The sequence below is a fragment of the Melanotaenia boesemani genome, chromosome 22 (genome assembly GCF_017639745.1).
Source record: "Melanotaenia boesemani isolate fMelBoe1 chromosome 22, fMelBoe1.pri, whole genome shotgun sequence".
Taxonomy (NCBI): Eukaryota; Metazoa; Chordata; class Actinopteri; order Atheriniformes; family Melanotaeniidae; genus Melanotaenia; species Melanotaenia boesemani.
The window spans coordinates 2,683,789-2,707,339 of record NC_055703.1 but is presented as its reverse complement, the minus strand read 5'-3'; the positions used below and the strand labels follow the sequence as shown (position 1 = coordinate 2,707,339).

Sequence of the window (23,551 nt, the reverse complement as noted above, 5' to 3'; positions counted from 1 at the left end):
AATAATTCCACAGTTTCAAAGGCTAACAAAAGAAGTTTTGGTTTACATTGTTAGAAACTTAGACTTACTTAGACTAAGACAACTTTATTAATCCCCCCAGGGGCAATTAGTATGAGCAGCACAACATCCAACATACAACCATACAGTATAATATGAAGGACAATAAAAAGAATAAAAAAATAAATAAATAAAAAGAAGAGCTAGGTGATCAATAATATATAATATAAGGTACTGAAGTATATATATGTATATATATAATGTAAAAGTGGTATGCATTGCATCTTATCTCTTATCTTATTGCTGTATAACAGGGTAAAAACAGAAACATTGAAATTTGAGCAGTTTCCTGAGCAAATCATGCAGCAAACTATTAATATCCATGTCTCACAACAGTCACTGCTATTTTCTTTAGAAAGAGGAGTTTCCCCCTTCCCCCATCTTTTCTTCCTTCCTAGCCATCTTCTTGTGCTGCTCTTGATTCTCTCTTTTGATGCCTCTACTCTTCACCACCACCCTCTCTTCTTATCTGTTGCCTCCTCCCCATCCCTTCTCCACCCCTCTCTCCACCTCTCAGGTTCTCTTGCCTGGTAACAGTAAGTGGGATCAAGGCAGCAATGTGGCTTGCATATAAGCTTATTATTGTGACTGATGGGCAACTTACACGCTTTCTGCATGAAGGGCTCACAAAAAAAGAAATCCTACACAGTCACATAGACAGTGCAATTTTTAATCAGCAGACATATTTGGTGTAATGTAGGATTTTCCTTTCCTTTATATGTGTTTGCATACTGTGCACATATACCTTTATATCATATGTTATTGTCATTGTTATTTTTTAGCTTATTTGGTGAGCAAATTGAATTAATTGACTTAGTGAGTTTAAAAACACCTCAGAAACAGTCACAGCATTCAGACTAAAATTTGTTGTTTCTGAGGAGGCATTTGTGTTTAAAGGCTGTGGTGCTCTTTGGCAATTATGTGACAATTGTTTGTCTTTTTGAAAGGAACAGCATTAAGAGAGATGGAAGATAAAAGGCATGACATTTTGTCAGCTGTGCTTATAATGTTGCTCTTGTCAGAGTAGCACGAGACCCACAGGGAAGGCAAACACTTCAAGGGAAGTTAAGTATCACATTGTCTTTAAACAATAAAATTTCTCAAAACTACATCTTAAAAAGAAAGTGAACTTGAAGCAGAGAATGCAGCTGTTCAGCTAATGAAGCTTCAAGTTTAGATTTTTTTTTTAAGTGCAATTAGTTCCTCTATGTTCTGTTCCTCATGTGTAGCACCCCGGAGAGCCTCACTGAGACAGACAGGACCCCATAGGCAGCAGCCAAAAGAACAATCAGTCCTTTATTACTCCACACACTGATTGACTCTGATGGCCAGTAGCTTCTGGCATTTATTTAAAACACTGCTTAGAAAAAAAAAAGAAAAAGAAAAGAAAAGGCACTGTAATTATTGGCTCTTTCACAATCGACTCTGTCATGGATAAAACCAGCTAGCTTGCAACTGATTGTTGGACATAAGTACAGGTAAAAAAAAAAAAAAACCTCCAACACTTCATGTAATAATTTCTCTCTCTTTTCTTTTACTTTTTATCATGCATGTAACCAACTTGAATAGGTGAAAACACCCTGCACAGTCTCTGCTGCGTTCAAATGGACTACAAAAAGGTAACCGCTGTTAAAATATTAAAAAGCTAAAAACAGATTCCTTTGTTGCTGTGGACAGTCATGCAAAAGCAGCAGTCCTTCACTGTTGTTGTCATTACAGAGTTTTCACAAACAAATCAGAACAGCAAGCCAGTAACAAGCATGAAACCCATTTAAAGGAGGATAATAAACCTTAGCTGACAGCATTAAAACACCAGACAATATTAGTGAATACTGCAAACTGTGTTTCAAAATTCATCTGCAAACCTGGAAATATAAAACATCAAGCAGCAGAACAATGAGAGGAACACTGAGATATTGTATTCTGCTACTTCAATTTTGCACCTATATTAAAGATGGTTATTTTATTTTTTAGTCAATGTAAGCAGATCAAACTCTATGCAGGCTTAGGAATTTTTAAACATGGTGGTTTAGCTGGACTTCTTGGTTACAATAACAATAAACAGTTCTTTGCTTTTGCCCAGCAAAGAGCTGGTTTATGCTGTCATCAGTTGGTAAAGGCTGGATTAACCTGAATGCCAGACGGCTGTATAAGTTATATCTAAATAATTGTAACAGGTGCTGCCTCCCTTGGCGGGTCTTCCACAGATTTAGAGTAAAACCTGAAGGTTGCTGTGCTGTTATGTTGCCTGGAAACCTATTTAAATGTTGGTAGGTGATTTATGTAAGCTCATATTGACAACATTCTACAAATTTCACTCATCATCTGAATATATGGTTTATTTTTGAGAAACCAAATCTCTATGATGTTTATGTTTACTGTGACAGAGTAAAGTCTGGCCATTTTGGTTCTGGTTAAACTGGTGTGAAGGCAGGCCGGTTCACCAGGAAGCATTGAGGTTCTGTGACTCCATGGATCTGGAGGCAGAACCAGGACAGTGTCTGACTGAAAGCACTATGTGCAGAGTTTGCATGTTCTCTCTATACCACTGTGGTTTTCTGTCATGGTTTTCATGTCAGGTTCCTCCAACTATCCAAGAAACATGTATGTCAGTTTAATTAGTGGGTTTAAACTAAATGTGAATGCTCACATGGTTTTTTCTGGCAACTATTCCACATTGCATCTTTTGCACATCTTTTGTGCAGAAAAGACATAACTGGGATCAAAACAAGATGGAGAACATCCTTTCCGATGTGGATTATCTTATGTACAGTAGTGAAGTAAAAATAAATCCTTGTGATAATGCAATGGTAAAAGGAAGAAGGCTTTGTACACTACTCAGACACCATCAAGCCTAATAATGTAAAACCTTATATGATTCTGTAAGCACAGAGCCACTTCAGGAAACCGCTTCCATTTGCAGTTTAGAACATAGGATTAAGGCAACCATTGAAAACAAAAAATGACCATGCTGTCACATCGAGCATTTTCACATTCTTAATCCTTAAAGCTCCTTTCTGTGACAATTTATTAGGACTGCTCTATATATGGGTAGGTATATTATTCTAAAAGATTTGATAATCATCTCCCGACCAGACAAAACAGTCAAAGTTGAGCTTTTAAGACAGAAAGGGAATTATTTAGAACATGTTGAGAGGCATGGAGGGGAAGAAGCGATGTAATAAAAAAAGAGGCATGGAGTTTAAAAACAGAAAAGCAAGGAAGAGGGCCAAGACAGACCCAAAAATAAAGAAGGGAAAAGAGCTAATGAGGATGCTCAGGTTTGCTCGGTTGCTGTGACAACGAAGTAGCTCTGTTGCCTCAAGCCACAAGGCTGCACAGCTAATGAACACATACACACATGCAGAAAGGAGAGTAAAAAACAAACAAAAAAAAAAAAAACATAGTATATCCTCACAAGCTATTGTCATCTGCATGGGAGTCCAGCCATCCAAAACCTCTCAGAACACAACACACTCCACTAACAAAAAAGATGGCACATGCCTTGCATGTATGTCTGCAGTCAAAACTCTCAGATAGGTGTGCCAACATGAAGAAACATAGCCAAAGCTTTTAACCAAATCAGTCAGAGCCACTGTGCTGTGACTGTGCCAGTTGGAGGAAGCTGAATGGCTTAGATGAGCAGTGGAAAAAGGGATGGAAAAACGCCCCCACAATGCAGCAGATCCTCCTGCATCATTAGGTTGGGCATCCACGCTGAAAGGGGCTGTATGCAACAGTAAAAATATTGGTCACAATAGAGCGCATACACCTTGCAAATTATGTGAACTTAATCATGTGTGTGAAACAGGACGCGTTAGAATTAAGGATGACTCATTTGGTGTAATAAGGTATACATTTTTGCCCCTTTCTTTTCAGTAGTAATATAAATATATATATATATATATATATATATATATATATATATATATATATATATATATATATATATATATGAGCGAGGCAGTGACTGACCTAAGAGATAAGATGGCAAAAATGAAAATCAGGCAACCCCGACGCCAATTACAGAGGCTGAATGAAGCACCATAGGAAAGTCACCTGGAAGATGAGAATGCAGCCTTGAGTACGATTCCTACAATGACCATCCCATGAAACCAATGAGCTGATCCTTGAGGTGCTTGGCTATCAACCAGAGAGCAACCATAAAGATACATATTAACCATGGAAGAGGAGGTTGGACAACAGCAGTGCACAGTGGCTGATGGATCTAAGAGCAGACCACAACAACCTCCCTGAACAAGAACCAGTAATCATCACAGTGGCAGACATTCAACAAAGACTCTCAGGTATGAAAAACTGGACGGCACCAGGGCCTGACATGATTCACACCTACTGGCTGAAGAAGCTAACTGCACTCCATGAGCGCCTGGCAGCACAAATGACCCAGCTGCTAAAAGATAGGACCTACCCTGAATGGGTAACTGAAGGCCGGACAATCCTGATCCACAAGGATCCCCTGAAGGGAACAGTTCCATCCAACTATCGGCCAATAACCTGTCTCCCCACCACATGGAAGCTCGTGTCAGGCATCATAGTGGCTAAGATAAGTGGGCACATGGATCAATACATGAGCACAGCACAGAAGGGCATTGGTAAAAATACCAGAGGAGCAAAACACCAGCTGCTGGTAGATAGAACAATCGCTCTGGATTGCAGAACCAGGAATACCAATCTGTGCACTGCCTGGATTGATTACAAGAAAGCCTATGACTGTTAGGGTCCCTGTCTGTCTCCCCTGTGTATATGTGTTCCCAGATTATCCTAGTGTGTGCATCTGGCTCCCTCTGTCTGTCTTGTGCGTCATGTTTGTTTCCTACCTGGAGAGTTCAGCAGCAGCAGCAATCATCTCACCTGGGCAGATCATCACACCAGAACCTCATCCTCTCATCACCACCACAGTATTTAAACACCGGGCTTTTCTCCACTCCTCGCCAGATCCTCCAGTTACCCATCTGGTATGTCGTGGCCTTTCTAGTTTCTCTGTTGAAACCAGTTTCGTGTTTAATAACTTCATTCCTGTGTCTAGACTCCTGGTGTCTTGGATCCTGCCTGTCCCGTCTTCCTGCCAGCCTCCTGGACTGCTTTCCCCCGTTCCTATCAACTTCCTTGTCTCTGGCTCCAACCAACCTCACGTCTGACTCTGCCTGCTCGCCCAGCCGTCCAGTCTGCAGTTTACCACTCTGGTCCTTGGATTTGGAACACGGATTCCTGCTCATTTCACGTCTGCATTAAAATCCTTTTACTTAATCATCCTCTGCCCCCTGGCTATTCAGTGTCTGCACTGTGGGTCCAGAAACCGTCACCTGTCTGGTCCAACGTAACATTGACTCAATGCCATACGCATGGATCATGGAATGCTTGGAGATGTATAACATCAACAGGACTCTACGAGCCGTCATTGCAAACTCAATGTGGCAGTGGAAGACCACCTTTGAGGCCAACTGCAAGCAAATTGCACAAGTTTCTATCAAATGTGGCATATACCAAGGAGATGCCCTGTCCCCTGTGCTGTTCTGCATAGGTCTGAACCCCCTCAGCCAAATAATCACCAAGACTGGCTATGGATACCAACTCAAGAATGGGTCCACCATCAGTCACCTCCTCTACATCAAGCTGTATGCCAAGAGAGAGTGAGACATTGACTGATCCACACAACCAGGATTTACAGCAATGACATCACAATGTCATTCAGACTTGAGAAGTGTGGGCGGATGGTGACAAAGAGAGGTAAGGTAATCCAAACAAAAGGGATCACACTCCTAGACGGTAGAATAGCAGACACTGAGAACAGCTACAAGTACCTTGGAATCCCACAAGCAAATGGCAACCTCGAACAGGCCACAAGAAAAGCAGCCACAGCCAAATACCTCCAACGAGTAAGACAAGTCCTATAGAGCCAGCTCAATGGCAAGAACAAGGTCAGGGCAATTAACAGCTATGCCCTGCCAGTCATCAGATACCCTGCGGAAATAATAGGCTGGCCAAAGAAGGAGATTTAGACCACAGATGTGAAAACATGAAAGCTCCTGACCATGCATGGAGGGTTTCCACCCCAAATCCAGCACCCTGAGACTATACACTAAGGAGGAGGCAGAGGACTAGTGAGTGTCAGAACACTATCCAGGATGAAACATCCAACATCCTTGAATACATCAGGAAGATGGCCTCAACGGACGAAGTGCTCGGTGAATGTCTCAAGCAGTGGAAAACAGATCATGTGGTGATGGAGGAACCATCATGGGAGGAAAAGTCCCTCCATGGGATGTACCACCAACAGATATCTAAAGTGGCTGATATCGAGAAATCCTACCAAGAAAGGGCTGGACTGAAAGACAGCACAGAGGCACTGATCATAGCTGCACAGGAGCAGGCCTTGAGTACCAGAGCAATAGAGGCCCAGACCTACCATACAAGACAAGACCCCAGGTGTAGACTGTGCAAAGAGGCCCCTGAGACAATCCATCACATAATTGCAGGGTGTAAGATGCTGGCTGGGAAAGCTTACAAGGAGCGTCATAACCAAGTGTTTGGTATAGTGTACAGGAACATCTGTGTGGAGTACAGACTGGAAGCCCTGAGGTCAAAGCGGGAAACACCTCCGAAGGTGGTAGAGAATAACCGAGCTAAGATCCTGTGGGACTTCCAGATCCAGACCGACAAAATGGTAATGGCAAACCAGCCGGACATTGTGGTGATGGACAAACAGCAGAGGAAAGCCGTTGTGGTTGACATCGCAATACCAAGCGATTGCAACATCAGGAAAAAGGAACACGAGAAACTGTAGAAATACCAAGGCCTGAAAGAAGAACTTGCGAAGGCCTGGAAAGTGAAGGCAACAGTGGTGCCCGTGGTCATCGGAGCACTCGGGGCCGTAACCCCCAAACTGAAAGAGTGGCTACAGCAGATCCCAGGACAAACCTCAGACATCTCGGTCCAGAAGAGTGCAGTCCTAGGAACAGCCAAGATACTGCGCAGAAATCTCAAGCTCCCAGGCCTCTGGTAGAGGACCTGAGCTTGGATGGATGAGAGACCGCCCATGGAGGGCGAGGGGACAATTTTTTTTTATATATATATATATATATATATATATATATATATATATATATATATATATATATATATATATATATATATATATATATATATATATATATATATATATATATATATATATATATATATATATATATATATATATATATATATATATATATATACATACATAACCTTGGTCTCAATGGATAGGTAAGACCCTATGGCATACAAAGCCAGTGTCACAAACATTGTGAATGTTCATATGCCTGTGCAAATTGTGATAAACCATAGGTAAAAATAAAAAAAATGATCCTCGCCTAATTGTTTTTTATTTTACACAGATGAAAACATCATGATAGAAATCATTCTGTGCATAAAGATACCACTGCATGCATTCAGAAACTCCTTGACTACAACTGTACAAAGTTTCATGAGAATAGAACAAAGCTCATATCTTTTATGCAGGTTTTAGTGTGGATAGTACCAGGCGGACTTTCCATTTGGTCACTTGGATACCCAAACTGCGCCAAATTATGCTGTGTCTGTATTTCCTCCAGAGCTTCTAACACCATGTATTTGGTTTTTTGTCATTTCTTTGACATGTTTATGGCTTTTGTCCTTTGTTCTAAATGGATAAAAAGTCAAAATGCAGCAAAGAAATGAACGCTGTTCGATATTCGCTCTTTCCGGTGCGCCCATGTGCGTAACTGCAGCAAATTGGCAATGATGCTCCATTGTTTACACGCAACCATTTATACCTGACAGATAAAGTGTCGCTCAAGTGTAAGATATCGTTGGAAAGCTCGTGAGATGTAGAATTTGACCAAACTTTATTTACACTCCCAAGACCCACAACAAGACAACAAAATGGCTGTGAATGGGAGCATATGGCATGTTAGCGCATGACACAGTTTCACGATTATGGATTACTACGCTGTGAGTTTTGGTTGAAGAACAATGTGGATAGACTGAAAATGACCACAAAAAGGTAAGGAAATAAAATATGTCGCTGTTTGTGAGAATAGCTTTGGGATTAGGTGCTGTATGTGGTGATAAACATGCTATCTGATAAGGCTGCTGTGACATGCGAAGGTTAGCTTTGTGTTTGTTTTGAGACTGACGTGAGGTGCTTGGTGAATATCTTTTTATGCTTGGTACCATATGAAAGTGCAGCTTTTCTAGTTTCATTGATACCCAATATGTTGGGGTGGAGTGAACGGATTGCATTTTGTTTCGGGTGTTACTCGTAATGGTGGCGCTGTTGTTTGTGGCATACGTATTTTAAAGTTGTTATTAAACAAATTCTTTGTTAACTAAATGCACTTGGAGAGTTCATTTAGTGGCATTAGGTATTCTTCTTTGAGACACATTATAAATAAAATATCCTTACATCACTAAAGTAACTTTTTTACACACATGAACTTGTGTTTACACCTGTTGGACCCACCGGTGGGTCCGTCAAGTATATTATCATCTTAACCCACTTCTAGCCAATGGCAGCTTGGACAGGCTCCTCCCCTGCAATGACACTGAACTGGATTAAGAAGGTAGAGAAAATGGATGGATGGATGTTCAGAGTTGTCTAAAAGACTAACACCATTTTGTTTAGAGGAGGGATCACTTTAGGGATCACATTGTCAATCATTTTGGTCCCAAATTTGGAAGGAAGCGTCAGGCCTTAGCGGCTGGAAACAGTCAAATAAACAAAGAGAATTAAAAAGAAATTATCTGTGAAACCAGTAAGGAGAGGGAATGGCTGAGTGAGGTCAGGACTTAATAAGCCCAGGTATTTTGAAAAATGGAAAAAAAAAAATCACTATGCTTGATTTGCAATTAAACACTGTTTGTAATATGTAAGTAAAGACTTTTCTATGTAACGGCACCATGAAGTCTTTATTGAACAATCCTTGAACAGCAACAGACTTCACCAGAGTTTTGATAATTCAGGGATTTATTCTAATTGTAAAATTAAAGATTAAACAGCCAATGTTAAAATTTAAACTAAACTCAACTAAGCTGTCATAGCAACAAAGGCGCTACAAAACCACAGAGGTATAAAATGTGGCAAACAGGCACAGTCTGGGGTTTAACTGTAACACTACAGCACTTAGTGCAGCCCACTGAGCTGAAAAACACAAAACAGTGGGGAGTTCTTGACGAGGAAGTACTTCTGAAACTAAGGCAATGTAAAAGAATAAAAAATAAAATAAAATGAAATAAAATCTAAATAAATCAAAATAAGTACATTAAATATATTTATTTTAAATTTTAATTTTAATGAAAAACATTAAATTAAAATTAAGATTAAATAGAATTATTCAACCTAATAATCTAAAATAAAATAAAACAAAAAATGTAATTTATGATGCACTCATTTTCTTTCTTTTTATATTATAAGTAGCTTTTTTAAACATGGTATTTATTATTTTTCTTCTATGATATCAGTTGTAGGAGGTGTCTACTGTATCAGCATTAAAGCTGTATTAGCCACCTCCAATACTCTCAGTAGGTCATAGCTACAAGGACAGTGTACATTATGGTGTGCATGTGAGTATGGTTGTCTCTACAAATGCAGCGTAGAGAAAATGCACTCCTAAAGGACCAGTGGAGGGCTTGAGGGTTCCAGTTGACAACACTGATAACCAACATCAGCTGTTCAACCAATGAACATTCTGTATAGTGAAGACATACACACAAACACACGTGAATGCACAGATTCACACAAGATGTGTGAATTTCAGATAGGTGGAGGGAGGAACAGATGTCACACTGAGGCTGGGAGGAGGCATTTTCCACATCCTCATACTGAGTCCTGAGGCAAACCCACACAGAAACAAACAACAGGGCTCTGCAGAGTGTCTGTCTCCGCTTTGATGTCAGCCCAACATGTGGCAAGATGACAAAAGAGGAATCACTGAGCTAGTCAAGACTTGGTTCAAAAACTGAGCTGTGCAAGCTCAACCTGCAGGCATATACCGCTCTGCAAACACTCACTAACTGCTGCTAGAGGATATTAATGTATGCCATTTGGGTTTTATGTGTAACACATGCATGAGCCCTGAAACTCATGCTATTCTGCATTTATGTAATTCTTTTTTTATATATAAATATTAATATATTTAATATGCATATATGTAATTTATCACTGGAGCTTTCATCAGGCTTTCTGCTGAAGCACAACATGAAATATGTCCCTCGCTGCTTACCTTCCTCAGCAGATTGCAGATCCGCTCAATGTTTCGCAGTCTCTCCCTCTGTAAGAAGAACAAACAGTGAACTTTAAAACTTTATTGCCTTCACAGAATATTTGATTGTGTAGTTGTTTATGCAGCAATATGCTGATGAACCTTTTATGAGTCTACATATGGGTGAAAAACAAATCTGCTGCAAACATGCTTGGAAAATATACCACAGAAGCAGTCAAATACTGTGCACGGACCTTCCACACCAAGCCGACAGTCAGCATGTCTGCAGCAAATGCCTCTGTCAATGTTCAGTGTGTAACAAACCATCAGCATTGTTAGATTTGTTTGCCAAATCTCTGTGTTGAATTGGAGTTGGGAATGTGGATGAAAGGCAAGGCAAGGCAGTTTATTTGTATAGCACATTTCAGGTACAGGACAATTCAAAGTGCTTTACATAAAACAAAGGCATTGCAGATATTTAGAAAGAGCATCTAGTTGCCACTGTTTTTCCAGTTTTAGGTTTATGAGCACACTGAGAAGCATTTAGCTGCAGTAGCGCCAGCTGCTGTGTTTATAGAAGTTACAGCATTTAAATATTTGAATGTTCTTTGGTTTTTTATGTTAAGATGTAAAATGCTTAAATCAGCATTTGCCACATTGCTCACACTAACAAGCACTATTCACAAGAGCTTTTAACATCATAAAATTTTAAATAATTCCTATAGATGACGCAACCTAAACTCCACTGGTGGAGCTACGTTTTCCTCATGGGGCCATGTGAAACTCTGTCTGCTTATAAATCATATATTGATCTGAACATCATTGTGTTAATGTCTATGCACAGAATGTTTGGCTCCAACTGTGCTGCAAACAACAAAGGCTTAGTAGGACACATAAGAGACTATTAAAAAAAAGAGGAAATCATAAGCCTATGCACAACATTACATACTGCAGGCTCAAAGTGAGCTGAGGGTCTAAAAGGGTAAGAAATAAAATTATTAAAATTAAATTGGGAACACTGTTATAGAAAAGTTGAATGAATTAGACAATGTGGACAAAAAACTAAATGCATAGTTAGATTATGTAAACTATGATTATGACAAGATTTGATTGGGAATAGAAGACATAGTGTTACCGGTTCATGTGGAAAGACATGTTTTTGTTTTTATTATGATAGGAATTTGTCTCTTTTTGTGCAGCGGGAAACTGAGGAGGGACCTTTTTCTCTGCAGCGCCACTAAACATGCAGCAGAGGAGCTGTGGTGTTGGAGATGTTGGACGGAGAAAGTTCAGAAAGTCAAGCTTCAGCAGATATTGAAGTTGAACAAAATGACAGAAAAAAGGATGCACATCTGCTGTCTGGACATATTTTGATTTTAAAAAGTCAGACATGGATATACCAGCTATTTACTGCAAGACACATTTGGGTCAAATCCAGGCTACTTTTGGCACTTCTGATGTGCCACATCAGGGAATGACGTGACTGGGTTTCGGCAGACTCACTCACATACCGCCAACACCGTCAGTCATGGCCAAATATGTGCCAAACCGAAACTGTAGATGTGGGCTGCATTTGGGCCATTAAAGTGGGTCTAAAGGGGTTTATTTAAGAAACTAAGCCCAGCATCTCCACATCCTCGGGAAAAACAAGAAACGCTTGATAACATTTGTTGATGTTTGCTAGACGAACTGTCTCAAATACCAGGACAGTAGTGTATGTTTGAAAATGCTGTGATGTCATTTTATTTATAATGCTAAGACAACATCCCACATGTTTTGTTTGTTTGGTTCTTTTAACTTATATCCATTTTTTTTTTGATTGCAGCAACACTATTAGGTGGGTATGTTTAACACTGTCCTGCATTACTTGTTTTAACAAGACTCTGCAAGCATTTGGTAACTAGAGGAAAGTCCTACAGATTATTCAGGACATTTTTAGGATGTTCTCTCAGCAGGTATCCCTGGCTAAAAGTTGTGGTACTTGTTGATCCCCCTGTCCTGCCCTCTCCACGTCCAACCAATCGCAGCAGAAGGCCACCATCCTTGAACTGGATTTTGTTGGAAGTTTTTCCTTCCTGTTAAAAGGGAGGTCTTTTCTTTTTCCTTTCCACTGTTGCTAACTGCCCCGTGCATGCTTAGGATGGAGGATTGATTCAAGGTCAATGTTTGATCCAGTCCATTGGTTTTCCTTACCTGGGTTTGTATGAACACATTTATTTGGACTAATGCAGATTTGTTTTAATTGGATCATAATGAATTGTTTTGAACTGATTATTCTGTAATGTGCCTTGAGATAACTTTGCTGTGAATTGGTGCTACACAAATACAGCTGAACTGAATTGAAATTTTTAGGTTTTCTGACTTGATTAACCCTGTCATTCAAGATCTTGCTTAGGGTATCAACATGTATCTGCAACTGCTTCTGTATCTGTGCTTTGCAGACACATTTCTGTGAGTTGTTGCCACTTGGGGGCAGTCACAGAAACATGTGGAGTAGCCTCAGCTGTGAGCCAGTTTTCACCGGGTGTGTGTGTGCCGCGTTTTGTGTTTGCTGTTTTAGTCAGTGGTTTGTTTCACAGTCGGTGTGTCAGAAGCATCCCAGAAGCACCTCTCCACAAAACATACGCATTGAGTATTTTAACAGAGCGCGCTTCCAGAGCACATCAAGCTCAGCAGTTCAGATAAGGCCAGACAGGAAGTCAGACACGGGAGAAGTGTAAAATTTCAAAATAAAAGCTCCCAGGCAGATTTGAGCTCGCTGAAGTATATTAACGTTAATCGGTCAGGGGGTCTGTGTTTATTCTTTTTACATCACGGATGATGAGACGTTTGTCCTGGAAGTGGAGAATCACAATATTCTCCAATTCTCCTGTGATTTCGTAATCTCGTGGATCCAGCTATGTGGACCGCTGTGTAGACGCTCTGGGTCTGACATGCTCCCGGTGTGAGTTGATGTGCTGCGGAGGTCAGAACAAAACCACAGCGCAGCCTGTACAAAGTACACAGACTCAGTGGAAATTGGCCGTGACTGTTGTTAGCTTTGCTCTGCAATGGAAAACTGGAAAACACCTAAGTCATCGTGGACAAGGATCAGTATTGTGCGAGTTAAGCTAAGATGATTTTCACACCTGTCTATTAGATTTGGTAGGACAGAGATTCGGTTCAATATTAATTCAAACATATTTCTATTAGAACCTTTACCTCATTTTTACTCCATGTCTGACCACAGACCATTTCTCCCAGCCATCATTTTATTTGCCCATGATGTTTTAGTTATGTTTACCCACAATGCCTAGCGTTGTAGTCCACTTCCTGCATTTAGTTCAATTGAAGTGAACCTGCATTTTGGTTGTGCATTCACACCCAAACCAGACTGAACCATTCTGTACCAGTCAAACATTTGGACACAATTTCCCATTGAATCTACTGGGAAAATGTGTCCAAACGTTTGACTGGTGCTGTTGTTCAAACAGAACAAACTACAGACTAATATTTTTATTATCAGGCTACAAATTCAAGCTGAAAGCACCATTACTAAAATTAAAGTAACTCAATCTGTCTGTGATTTTCCTTCAATCGCCTTTACATTCCCATCCTTGATTTTAACCTGGGGTGACGGTTAGTGTTTTTGAATGTTGGTCTGAAAGGGGCTTGTCTGTCATTAAACATTTATATGTTGATCATATTTCTTTTGCTCAGTTGGAGTCCACAGCCTTACTGCAAATCACTTCTTGCATAATTTAGAAGCAAGGAATTTTGTCAGACAGTCCAGCTTTAACAGTTTCTGCACAAACATGCAAGTTATCAATGACATGTGAATAATGCATCCACATGTCATCACAAACCAGATTTTTCACATAAAAATGTTCTCACAATCACTAAATGTTGAATATTCTTTAAACATAATTGCAGTCCATCAATCCCTGCATGAACAAATGAACCACTGGCAGCAGAAGAAACCTCGTATTGGTAAAGGTTATAAGAAAAACAAGTTTATGTGTGTGTATGTGTATGTGTTGGCAGTGAGAAAGTCAGTAGTTTTCTGTCAGTAGAAAACTGGCACTCAGTCATTTATGACAAGCAATAACAATAAAATATGATTTTCTTTCAGCCCTCAGGCCTTTACTCTTCAGTTTAAAAGACTTTCATCTTGATGCCAGTGGAAGTTATTTTACTTCTTAGTTATTACAAAAACTTAAAAAAAAATCAAACAAACAAACAAAACAAAAACTGTCTCAGAACAGACTGAACTGAAATCCTGGTGGTTCTCTATTCTTTGCAGCTCCTGTAAGTCTCAGCGTTACGGCTGGAACCTTCTGGTACCTCAGCAAACCTGGAGTGTAGAAGTCGCCCTACACGCATCCCAGGTTTCAGTTCTTGTCTAAGTAAAATGAGATAATATGTTATTTACCCAACTTGTAAGTGGCCAAAATAAACTTAAAAAAAGTTTAGGCTCATTAGTGTTTTTAGGGCAAATGTAGATATGTTCTTCAAACACAGCTGGTTATAATTTTCTAAAATATTTATTGATGAGGATGTAAACATAAATATTTGATTAATGTTTTTCAAAAGTACATACTGGTACAAAGTTTTCTCGTGGACAATGATTAATTCATGCTTGTGCTCTAAGCAACAAAACAAGAGGTTCCTACAAACAAGTCTGAGGCAACAGTGCTGCAACAACAGCAGGAGACTGAGACTGTAAAAGTATACAATACGAAGTCTCTGTTCTTTCCTCCTCTATGTTTATGTGGAGGATTTTAGACTTAATGTTATGTGTTCTCAGCATTAACTAGGAACTGAATTTGGGTCGTAGGTAAATAGCTCTGTTCTGAATTGAACATATAATCCTTTCTTTAGTCCTTGCTTCCACCAGTCACATGCCTGGTCCTAGTTCCAGGTCTCATCTGTGTCACCCTGCCTCCTCTCCACCACAGCAGCAATACAATATAGTCTCTGCAGCGTTGTTCACAAATCAAAACTAATCTAAATCATGGCTTCTATTTCTGATCTTTATAAAAGAGCTGCATGGGATCAGGAGAAGGAACAGCTTAAGAATCAATTTAAGGTAAAAACTTTGTGTAAAATGTAAACAAAAAAGATAATTTATCAATCTCATCAACCCATTTTTTATTCCCAGATTCAGATGTTGTAACTGAGACATTTTACCACTTCATGGAAAATGAGCTCATTTTTAATCTGAGCAGCACGGTGTAAAAAGTAGTTCCAGGGTGATGTTCCGCACGGTGTAAAAAGTAGTTCCAGGGTGATGTTCCGCACGGTGTAAAAAGTAGTTCCTGGGTGATGCTCGGTACGGTGTAAAAAGTAGTTCCAGGGTGATGTTCAACATGTTGTAAAAAGTAGTTCCAGGGTGATGTTCGGCACGGTGTAAACAGTAGTTCCAGGGTGATGTTCAACATGTTGTAAAAAGTAGTTCCAGGGTGATGTTCGGCACGGTGTAAACAGTAGTTCCAGGGTGATGTTCGGCACGGTGTAAAAAGTAGTTCCAGGGTGATGTTTGGCACGGTGTAAAAAGTAGTTCCAGGGTGATGTTCCGCACGTTGTAAAAAGTAGTTCCAGGGTGATGTTCCGCACGGTGTAAAAAGTAGTTCCAGGGTGATGTTCCGCACGGTGTAAAAAGTAGTTCCAGGATGATGTTCAACATGTTGTAAAAAGTAGTTCCAGGGTGATGTTCGGCACGGTGTAAAAAGTAGTTCCTGGGTGATGTTCGGCACGGTGTAAAAAGTAGTTCCAGGGTGATGTTCCGCACGGTGTAAAAAGTAGTTCCAGGGTGATGCTCGGCACGGTGTAAAAAGTAGTTCCAGGGTGATGTTCAGCACGGTGTAAAAAGTAGTTCCAGGGTGATGCTCGGTACGGTGTAAAAAGTAGTTCCAGGGTGATGTTCAGCATGGTGTAAAAAGTAGTTCCAGGGTGATGTTCAGCATGGTGTAAAAAGTAGTTCCAGGGTGATGTTCAGCACGGTGTAAAAAGTAGTTCCAGGGTGATGCTCGGTACGGTGTAAAAAGTAGTTCCAGGGTGATGTTCAGCATGGTGTAAAAAGTAGTTCCAGGGTGATGTTCAGCATGGTGTAAAAAGTAGTTCCAGGGTGATGTTCAGCATGGTGTAGCATCTCTTCTTCTAACATGTCTGTAAACATCTGGGAAGTGAGGAGACCAGTTCCTGGAGTTTTAGGAGAGGAATGTTGTCCCATTCTGGTCTGATGCAGGATTCTAGCTGCTCTACAGTCCTGGACCTTGGTTGCTGGATTTCTGCTTCCATGAAGCTCCAGATGTTGTGTACTGGTGAAAGGTCTGGACTGCACGCAGGCCAGTTCAGCAGCCGGACTCTTCTCCTGTGAAGCCATGCTGCTGTGATGGATGCAGGATGTGGTTCAGCATCGTCTTGCTGAAATCTGCAAGGCCTTCCCTGAAAGAGACGTTGTCTGGATGGGAGCAGATGTTGCTCTAAAACCTCCATGTACTTTTCAGCATTGATGGAGCTTCACAGATGTGGAAGCTGCCCACGCCATAGGTACTAATGCAGCCCCATTCCATCAGAGATGCAGCTTTTCACCTGTCCACTGATAACAAGCTGGATGCTCCCTCTCCTCTTTAGTCTGCAGGACACGCCGTCCATGCTTTCCAGGAAGAATTTCACAGTTTCATCCATCAGACCACAGAACAGTTTTCCATTTTGTCTTTGCCTGTTGCATTATTAGGTTTGGCTGATGGGCATAACATTGCGCAAAGGAAACGTCTCTTCTAATCTGGCCTGTTAGTCTGATGCTGCAGCTCCATCATAAGCCTGTGTGATCATTCTACTTTCCATTTAATGGAGTTTATCTTTCAGAACTGTTGCATGTCCCTCTGCATTTTTGTCTACTAATAGAGAAAAGCAAAGAAATTTCTCCGCAGCAAAACAGTCAGTGATGTACCTGAGAACAATCACGCTGACACATGCCACATCTTTTGTCTCATCAGCTCAAACAGCCACAAATGCTGCTTTCGATATTTCATTGGCCAAATTCTATTCATAAAAAGACAGCATGCAGTCGAGCAAATCATTCTGGCTGGTCGTTGATGTATACTTTTAACCTCTGTGTTTGACATGTGATCAGCTAACTGTCCATCTAAGAAGGAGAACTGATGGACATGATCCAAAAGCACACCTCAATTGAGCGAAGTGGAAGATTCATTAGACCTATGTAATCTGAGCTCGTATGTCCTGCAAAATTTATTACAGTCCACAATCTGCAATAATGAATGTCCGTTTTACTTGACAAAGGGTTATTATTAGTATAATATAATAAAATATTAGTACAGAACTGCAGGAAACATTTTTTTCTTTTCTTTAAATGAAAGCGTGTGAGTGTTGAACCCTCTCACCAGAAAAAGTGTGGGGGATGAGGGAGCGTTAATTCCGGTTAAAAAATTAACACAATTAATTACAGAAATTAGTTACTGCTGTTAAGGAGTTATTTTTGACAGCCTTAATATTTATTTATATAATTCATGTTTTATTAACACATGAATTCCATGATGACCACAGAACTGGTAAATAAACTCGGATCAAAGAATTTCTATTAAAAACTATCCTGAAATTGGACGTACGGGGAACGTTTTCCACAAAGAACAGGGGCTGTTAATCCAGGACAATAAATCCTAAGACGTCTGTTATTGGTGGCTTCCTGGCTTTCTTCTGCAAATTCCTCATGCTTTTTAAAAGCATTTGCCAACGTTTGTTATTGCTGCAGTTCATTGTGCAAGGCAACAAACTCGTGTTCTTTCACGTGATTTCAACCAAAATGCTTTATAAAGTCGCTGGTGGTAAATGTGGCAGCATTCATGTCGCCTCTGGAAACTTCAGCCCCGCATATCAGGCATGTCGCTGTTTTGCTAGCAGCATTTTCTAATGAGCAATGATGCCAAATTACTAACATACCATTAATGCTAAATGTTAGCACAACAGTGACTCAGGTGCAGCTGCTTCCCCGCCTACCAACTCAAAACAACGGTCAGGCAAGACTGCGTAACTTCCTGTCTGTGTGTGGTCGTGTTGGGCAGGAAACAAAGAATTAGGATTCTGTTTCCATGGTAATGGATGGTGTTTAGGCAGAAATACTCGCCGATACCGATCCCCTTACTTTTGATAGGACTGGTGAGTATTTCCGATGCTAGTATTGGTATCGGCCCATCCCTACTCTGTACAGCGATGCGGTGGCCCTCATCAAGTTGACAGGCGATGTTCACTTTACCCAGCATTGACAGCTTTACGCCGTTTCCAATATGACTTGTGCTGTATTCACGTTTTCTTATTCTGTCAGATAAATGTTTCAGATCCTTGCTGGGTCCAAACTGTGTCTCCTCCAAAAAATAAGCATGGGAAACAGAAATTTAACTTTTTAGCTAGGCTAGTAGTTACCCAGTCTTTTTTCTGAAACCAAGTTACACAAAAGCAGCGATTTGGTGCTTGTCATTTCTGTGTAATTTGAATATGCTTTGAAGTTTCTTTACCTTTCCTTTAGGGCAGTGATTCCCTGGTCCTCAAGGAACAGTATCCTGCATGACTTAGATATCTCCCTGTTGCAGCACACCTGATTCAAATGAAATGGATCTCATACAAGCTCTGCACAAGTCTGCCAATGAGCCATGAATTTGAATCAGGTGTGTTGTAGCAGGGAGACATCTAAGACCTGCAGGATAGTGTGCCTTGAGGACCAGGGTTGAGGATCACTGCTTTAGGGACACTAAAGAAAACAGATTTGAAAGCAAATAATCCACCTCGTTCACGCTGATTTCCGCCAATGCCACAAGTTTTGCTCCACACACACATTGACACAAATTGTCCTCTCATGTCAAATCGTCCGTCATACAACCAAATCCGCCAGCTGTGGGCTGCACAGATTTAGCTGAAATGAGCAGCAAATGAATTATTTTGTCAACGTTATTGAAAAATCTAGGGAGGGCTAAGCCTTGTTAGCCCATGTGTACCCTGATCATCTGTCAACGCAAACCAATTTAGGAGCAAATTTGCTTGAAATCTCTCAGACAATGAAACTCTAAAGATGAAGTAGCGAAGGGTGTTCGTAATGGTTAGTGCTATGAAATCAATTTCCCATGTGGAACTTGAATATAAGCTGGAGAGACAAGCGAGAAGCAATGAGAGAGATAAGGGATAAGGCAGGGGTGGAGGGGGTCTCTTTACAGTGTGTGAAGAGGCAACATACACGCTCATCAACTTGATTGTATCCTTGGTGAAATGCTGAGAAACATCACATTCATGAGGAAAGCTGTTAAAATTCACATTAACAAAACAGTTAAATGAAAAATAAAATGATTTTTCTCTGTTCAGATTTCAGAATCTAAGGATTTTATCATTTGATCATTTATCATTATCCTTTTTCCTAAAACTAAAATGCATGTATGAAAAAAACAAGTTCTCTGAATCTGTGAAAATGTTCAACAAAGGAACAGATGACATTAGCAGAAACACGTTCAACTTAGCAGTGCAGTGAAAACCTGAAATGTGTTTCCATCATTGGACATCTGTGTTTGTGTGTCTCCGTGGGAGTGTGTGAAATCACCACAATGAAAACCTAGCTGTTTTTCTGTGGTTTGTTGAACAATATGTTCACTCATGACAATATCAGCATAAGTGAAAGTGTTTCACTTTTACAGATTTGCTTCTTGCTGACAACAAAAGCATGGGCATAGCGTTGAGTAGAAACATGTCCCCACCAATGTCCCTACACCACTTTTGTTGTGCTCTACCTCCAACTTTGCTGCTGTAAGTCACACTTTATAACCCATTTAATCAATATGATTGTCTCTCCTCTTTGGTTTCTTGCTCGTGTGTTCGGCTGTCTCCACTTCCACTCACTCTGTTGAAATAGTTAGTGTTAGCTTGCACCAGAAAGTGGTGAATGTGTCAAAAATTCAGGAGCAAAGAAAAAGAAAGAGCATCAGAGATTATTTTAGATTGAGTCAATGTAAAAATGTATGAATTTATTTTAACCCAAACATTCTAAGGCCTCTGAGAACAAGATAAAAGTTGCCAGGCACCAGCCATCCAGGGCAGCCAGAGCACAGGTGCTGGCTTATTATTGACTGGATCAATAGCTGCTTTCAGAAAGGATTTTCTACGTTGATGTTTGGTGTTGATTACTACCACTTACCTGCAGTTTAAAAAATCAAAAAACCTGGACTGCTTACTAACTTTTGCATCATACAAGTGGTATGCTAGGGTCAGTAGACTTTCTGAAGTAAATATTAATAGTTCTGTGCCTTTTTATTGCTGCTGAACTTTGTTGCTTTAAATAGCTGCTTGTTTGTTGGATGATTTACACTAGAGAGCTTCATCGGGATTGAGGTCAAGTCCCTTGGGACCCACATCACAGAGCAGGCGGTAATGGTATCCAGTGAGAGTGTGCAGGAAAAGAACATACAAGCTGCAGGAGAGGGCGGTAATGGTCAGGAAGGCAGCTGGTGTAGGCAGGAGCATCATTAAGATAACAGTCCTGTGCACGGCGCTGCAATAAAGCAAGAAGCCAATGAGGAGGTTTAGTGTGTATACGTAGTAAACGGAAAAAAGTAAGAGGTTAGAGGTGAAGCTTACAGCAGTGATTGCCAGTCATGAGTTTCATCAGTCTGACTCAAATGCCTTTAGGACTTGTGTTAACACCTTTTTAGATGTGACATACTGTACATGACGTTAATGGCTTCATCTAAACATTCAAGTGATATCATTCAGTCTGTTGCAGAGTGGTCACTTTTCCATCAATCTCACATCTTCATTCAGACATGCTTGTAAGTAATGGAACAAATCATGTTGCTCTCAGGATATTGGTGAAATTAGACCATAAATCAAGTGAGAAACATCACTTAAGTTGTTGTAGAGTCACTATTTTCTCACAACATTGTGACAATTTGCTGGATCAGTATTTATCTAGTACTCTTTTGGCTGGAGGACATTTGACAGACAGCTTAATCAGCAACACAAGAGAGAGGAAAACACATCCAAGAGCAGAAGTTCTGAGAGCAGAGAATGTGTCTGAGTGAGAGGGAAAGAAACCAAGCTGGAGCGCAGGAGATCTGAACCTGCAACACTAAGCATGAGAGGAGGAGCAGATATATTTGGAAGGGACTTTGTGTGTGTATCAGCTGAATAATATTTAAAAACCAAAGGAGAAAATTGTGGATGAAAAATGTAAATATCTGGGGTTTAGTCAAATAGAGGCTTTGAAGACCAGTAAACTAATAGAGCTTAAACTACTTTACAGTTTGAAACTCTATTAAACGAAACAGAACTGAAAAGAAAATTATTTAAAAAATGGCAGAGGAGGGCATGCTTTGGTGATTCAGTTAAAGGTAAAGCAACAATTTCTTAGCAGTTCAGGAGAGGGAGTCGTGTGCGTAAGGCATACATTCAAACTGTAACATTCAAGAAAACAACAAAAAACAGACCAAAGTTTCTTCCAGCCAAGCAGCTCTCCGTGTTTTAGAAACTGTAAAGGCAGCTTCTCTCCATGAGCCATGGTGTTACTCTTCATTATTTCCTCCACAGTAGGACTTCCTTCTGTAGATCTGAATATGTGTGCATGTGTTTCTGGTTTTATATCTTGGTGGGGACTTTTATATTTTGGGTTTGAATAAAATTAGAGACAGACTTTATGATGATTATAGTTAGTGTAAGGAGCTAAGGAATGTCTTGTGTTAATGGAGTTTCCCCGTGGGGATGCAGAAACAAGCATCTGTGTAAACTTTACCGTAAAATTATGTGCACCAGGGATGAATTAGCTAAAAGGACAAGAGACTGCACCTGTTAGTGTGTGTGTGTGTGTGTGTGTGTGTGTGAAGTGTCTGCCCAGTGTGTGGTTCCTCCCTGAGGGAGCTGGTTGACAAACTGCTAATTAGGTTGCCTGATTTCAACAAATAGAAAGTCCAAGAGAAAGAAAGAAAGAAAAGCAGTCTGCGGGACATGATGCAAGCATTAGACAGCGAGAGATCATTTGGATGAGTTGCAGTATTTTAAATGTTTTTGTTTCTGTTAGGAAGAGCATATGAGAATGATGGCCTTTATTTTTCAAGACTATGAGGAATAAAACCATCAACACCCCCCTTGCTGGATATTCATAGCTAATCCTACAAAAAGTTGTGCCTAACTTTTCACAGGATTTTGCTATGAATAGGTAATGACAGTACGTTGCACAGTGACTTTTATTATGTGCATTTCTGGAGCATTGCTCCCCAGTAGTGTTCAAAGACTAAGAAACCACATTGTAGAACGTTTTCTTCCAGTGAACTGTGTGACGCTGTAGCCCACGGTACCCAGTGGCAATAAACACCGTAAAAAGAAATATAGACCGTCTTTTACTGGCCTTAGAGATCCCACAGAACAAGTAGGATGGGGCAGCGTGGCTCAGTGGATAGAGTGGTCATCTTGTAACCTGAGGGTTGCCGGTTCGATCCTCGGCCTATCAAGCTCATGTCGAGGTGTCCCTGAACCGATTGCTCCTGGTCATGGTTAGTGCCTTGCATGGCAGCTTCTGATGCCCTGGCTGTGAAATGTGAATGTTGGCTTTGTGTTTTGAGACTGACGTGAGGTAGTTGGCCAGGATAGGACTCTGCTTGGTATCATCTGAAAGTGTCACTTTTTCTGGTTTCATAAGATACCCAACATGTTGGGGTGGAGCAAACGGATCACGTGTTCTGTAGTGTTTATCGTTTTCGTTATTTGCTGCATATCTATTTTGAAGTTGTAATAAAACAAATACTTGACGAAATCTACTTGGAGTGTTGATTCAGTGGCATTAGAGATTATTGTTTGAGAAACATGAGAAATAAAACACACTGACATCACCAGAGTAACTATTTACACACATAAACTTGTGCATACAGCTGCTCGACCAGTAGGTACAGCAGCAAGACGAGATTAAACACTATTTCAACCAGCAGATCTGGGTCAATGGACATTTTTCTTTTATTTCCAGGGGCAACAATGGGGAAAGCTGCCAGAAAATCCGACCCATCCTACTTTTTTGGGACTTTTTCAACAGGGTTCCAGTCTTACCGCTCTGACTGTAAAGGGTGGAGATTGACACACTACAATCTGTTGATTGGTCCAAAGAATAGTCACTTCCCATGCACCTCGGCACTAAGAACAAAGAAGGAACAGTTTCCATGTTTAAAAATACTTAGGATATTTTTTTATATTAAAGCCACATGCCAAGAAGAAATAAGACAAACAGCTGGATG

At 40.4% G+C, this 23,551-nt stretch overlaps 1 protein-coding gene across 3 annotated transcripts in view; it reads right to left on the bottom strand.

The window, feature by feature from the left end:
* cnih3 (cornichon family AMPA receptor auxiliary protein 3) overlaps window positions 1-23,551 on the bottom strand; it is a 116,778-nt gene that overhangs the window by 56,602 nt on the left and 36,625 nt on the right. For all 3 annotated transcript variants that reach the window (XM_041975882.1, XM_041975883.1, XM_041975885.1), the window contains exon 3: window positions 10,320-10,367. In XM_041975882.1, the coding sequence (XP_041831816.1) occupies window positions 10,320-10,367 (48 nt within the window). The remainder of the gene's footprint in view (window positions 1-10,319; window positions 10,368-23,551) is intronic.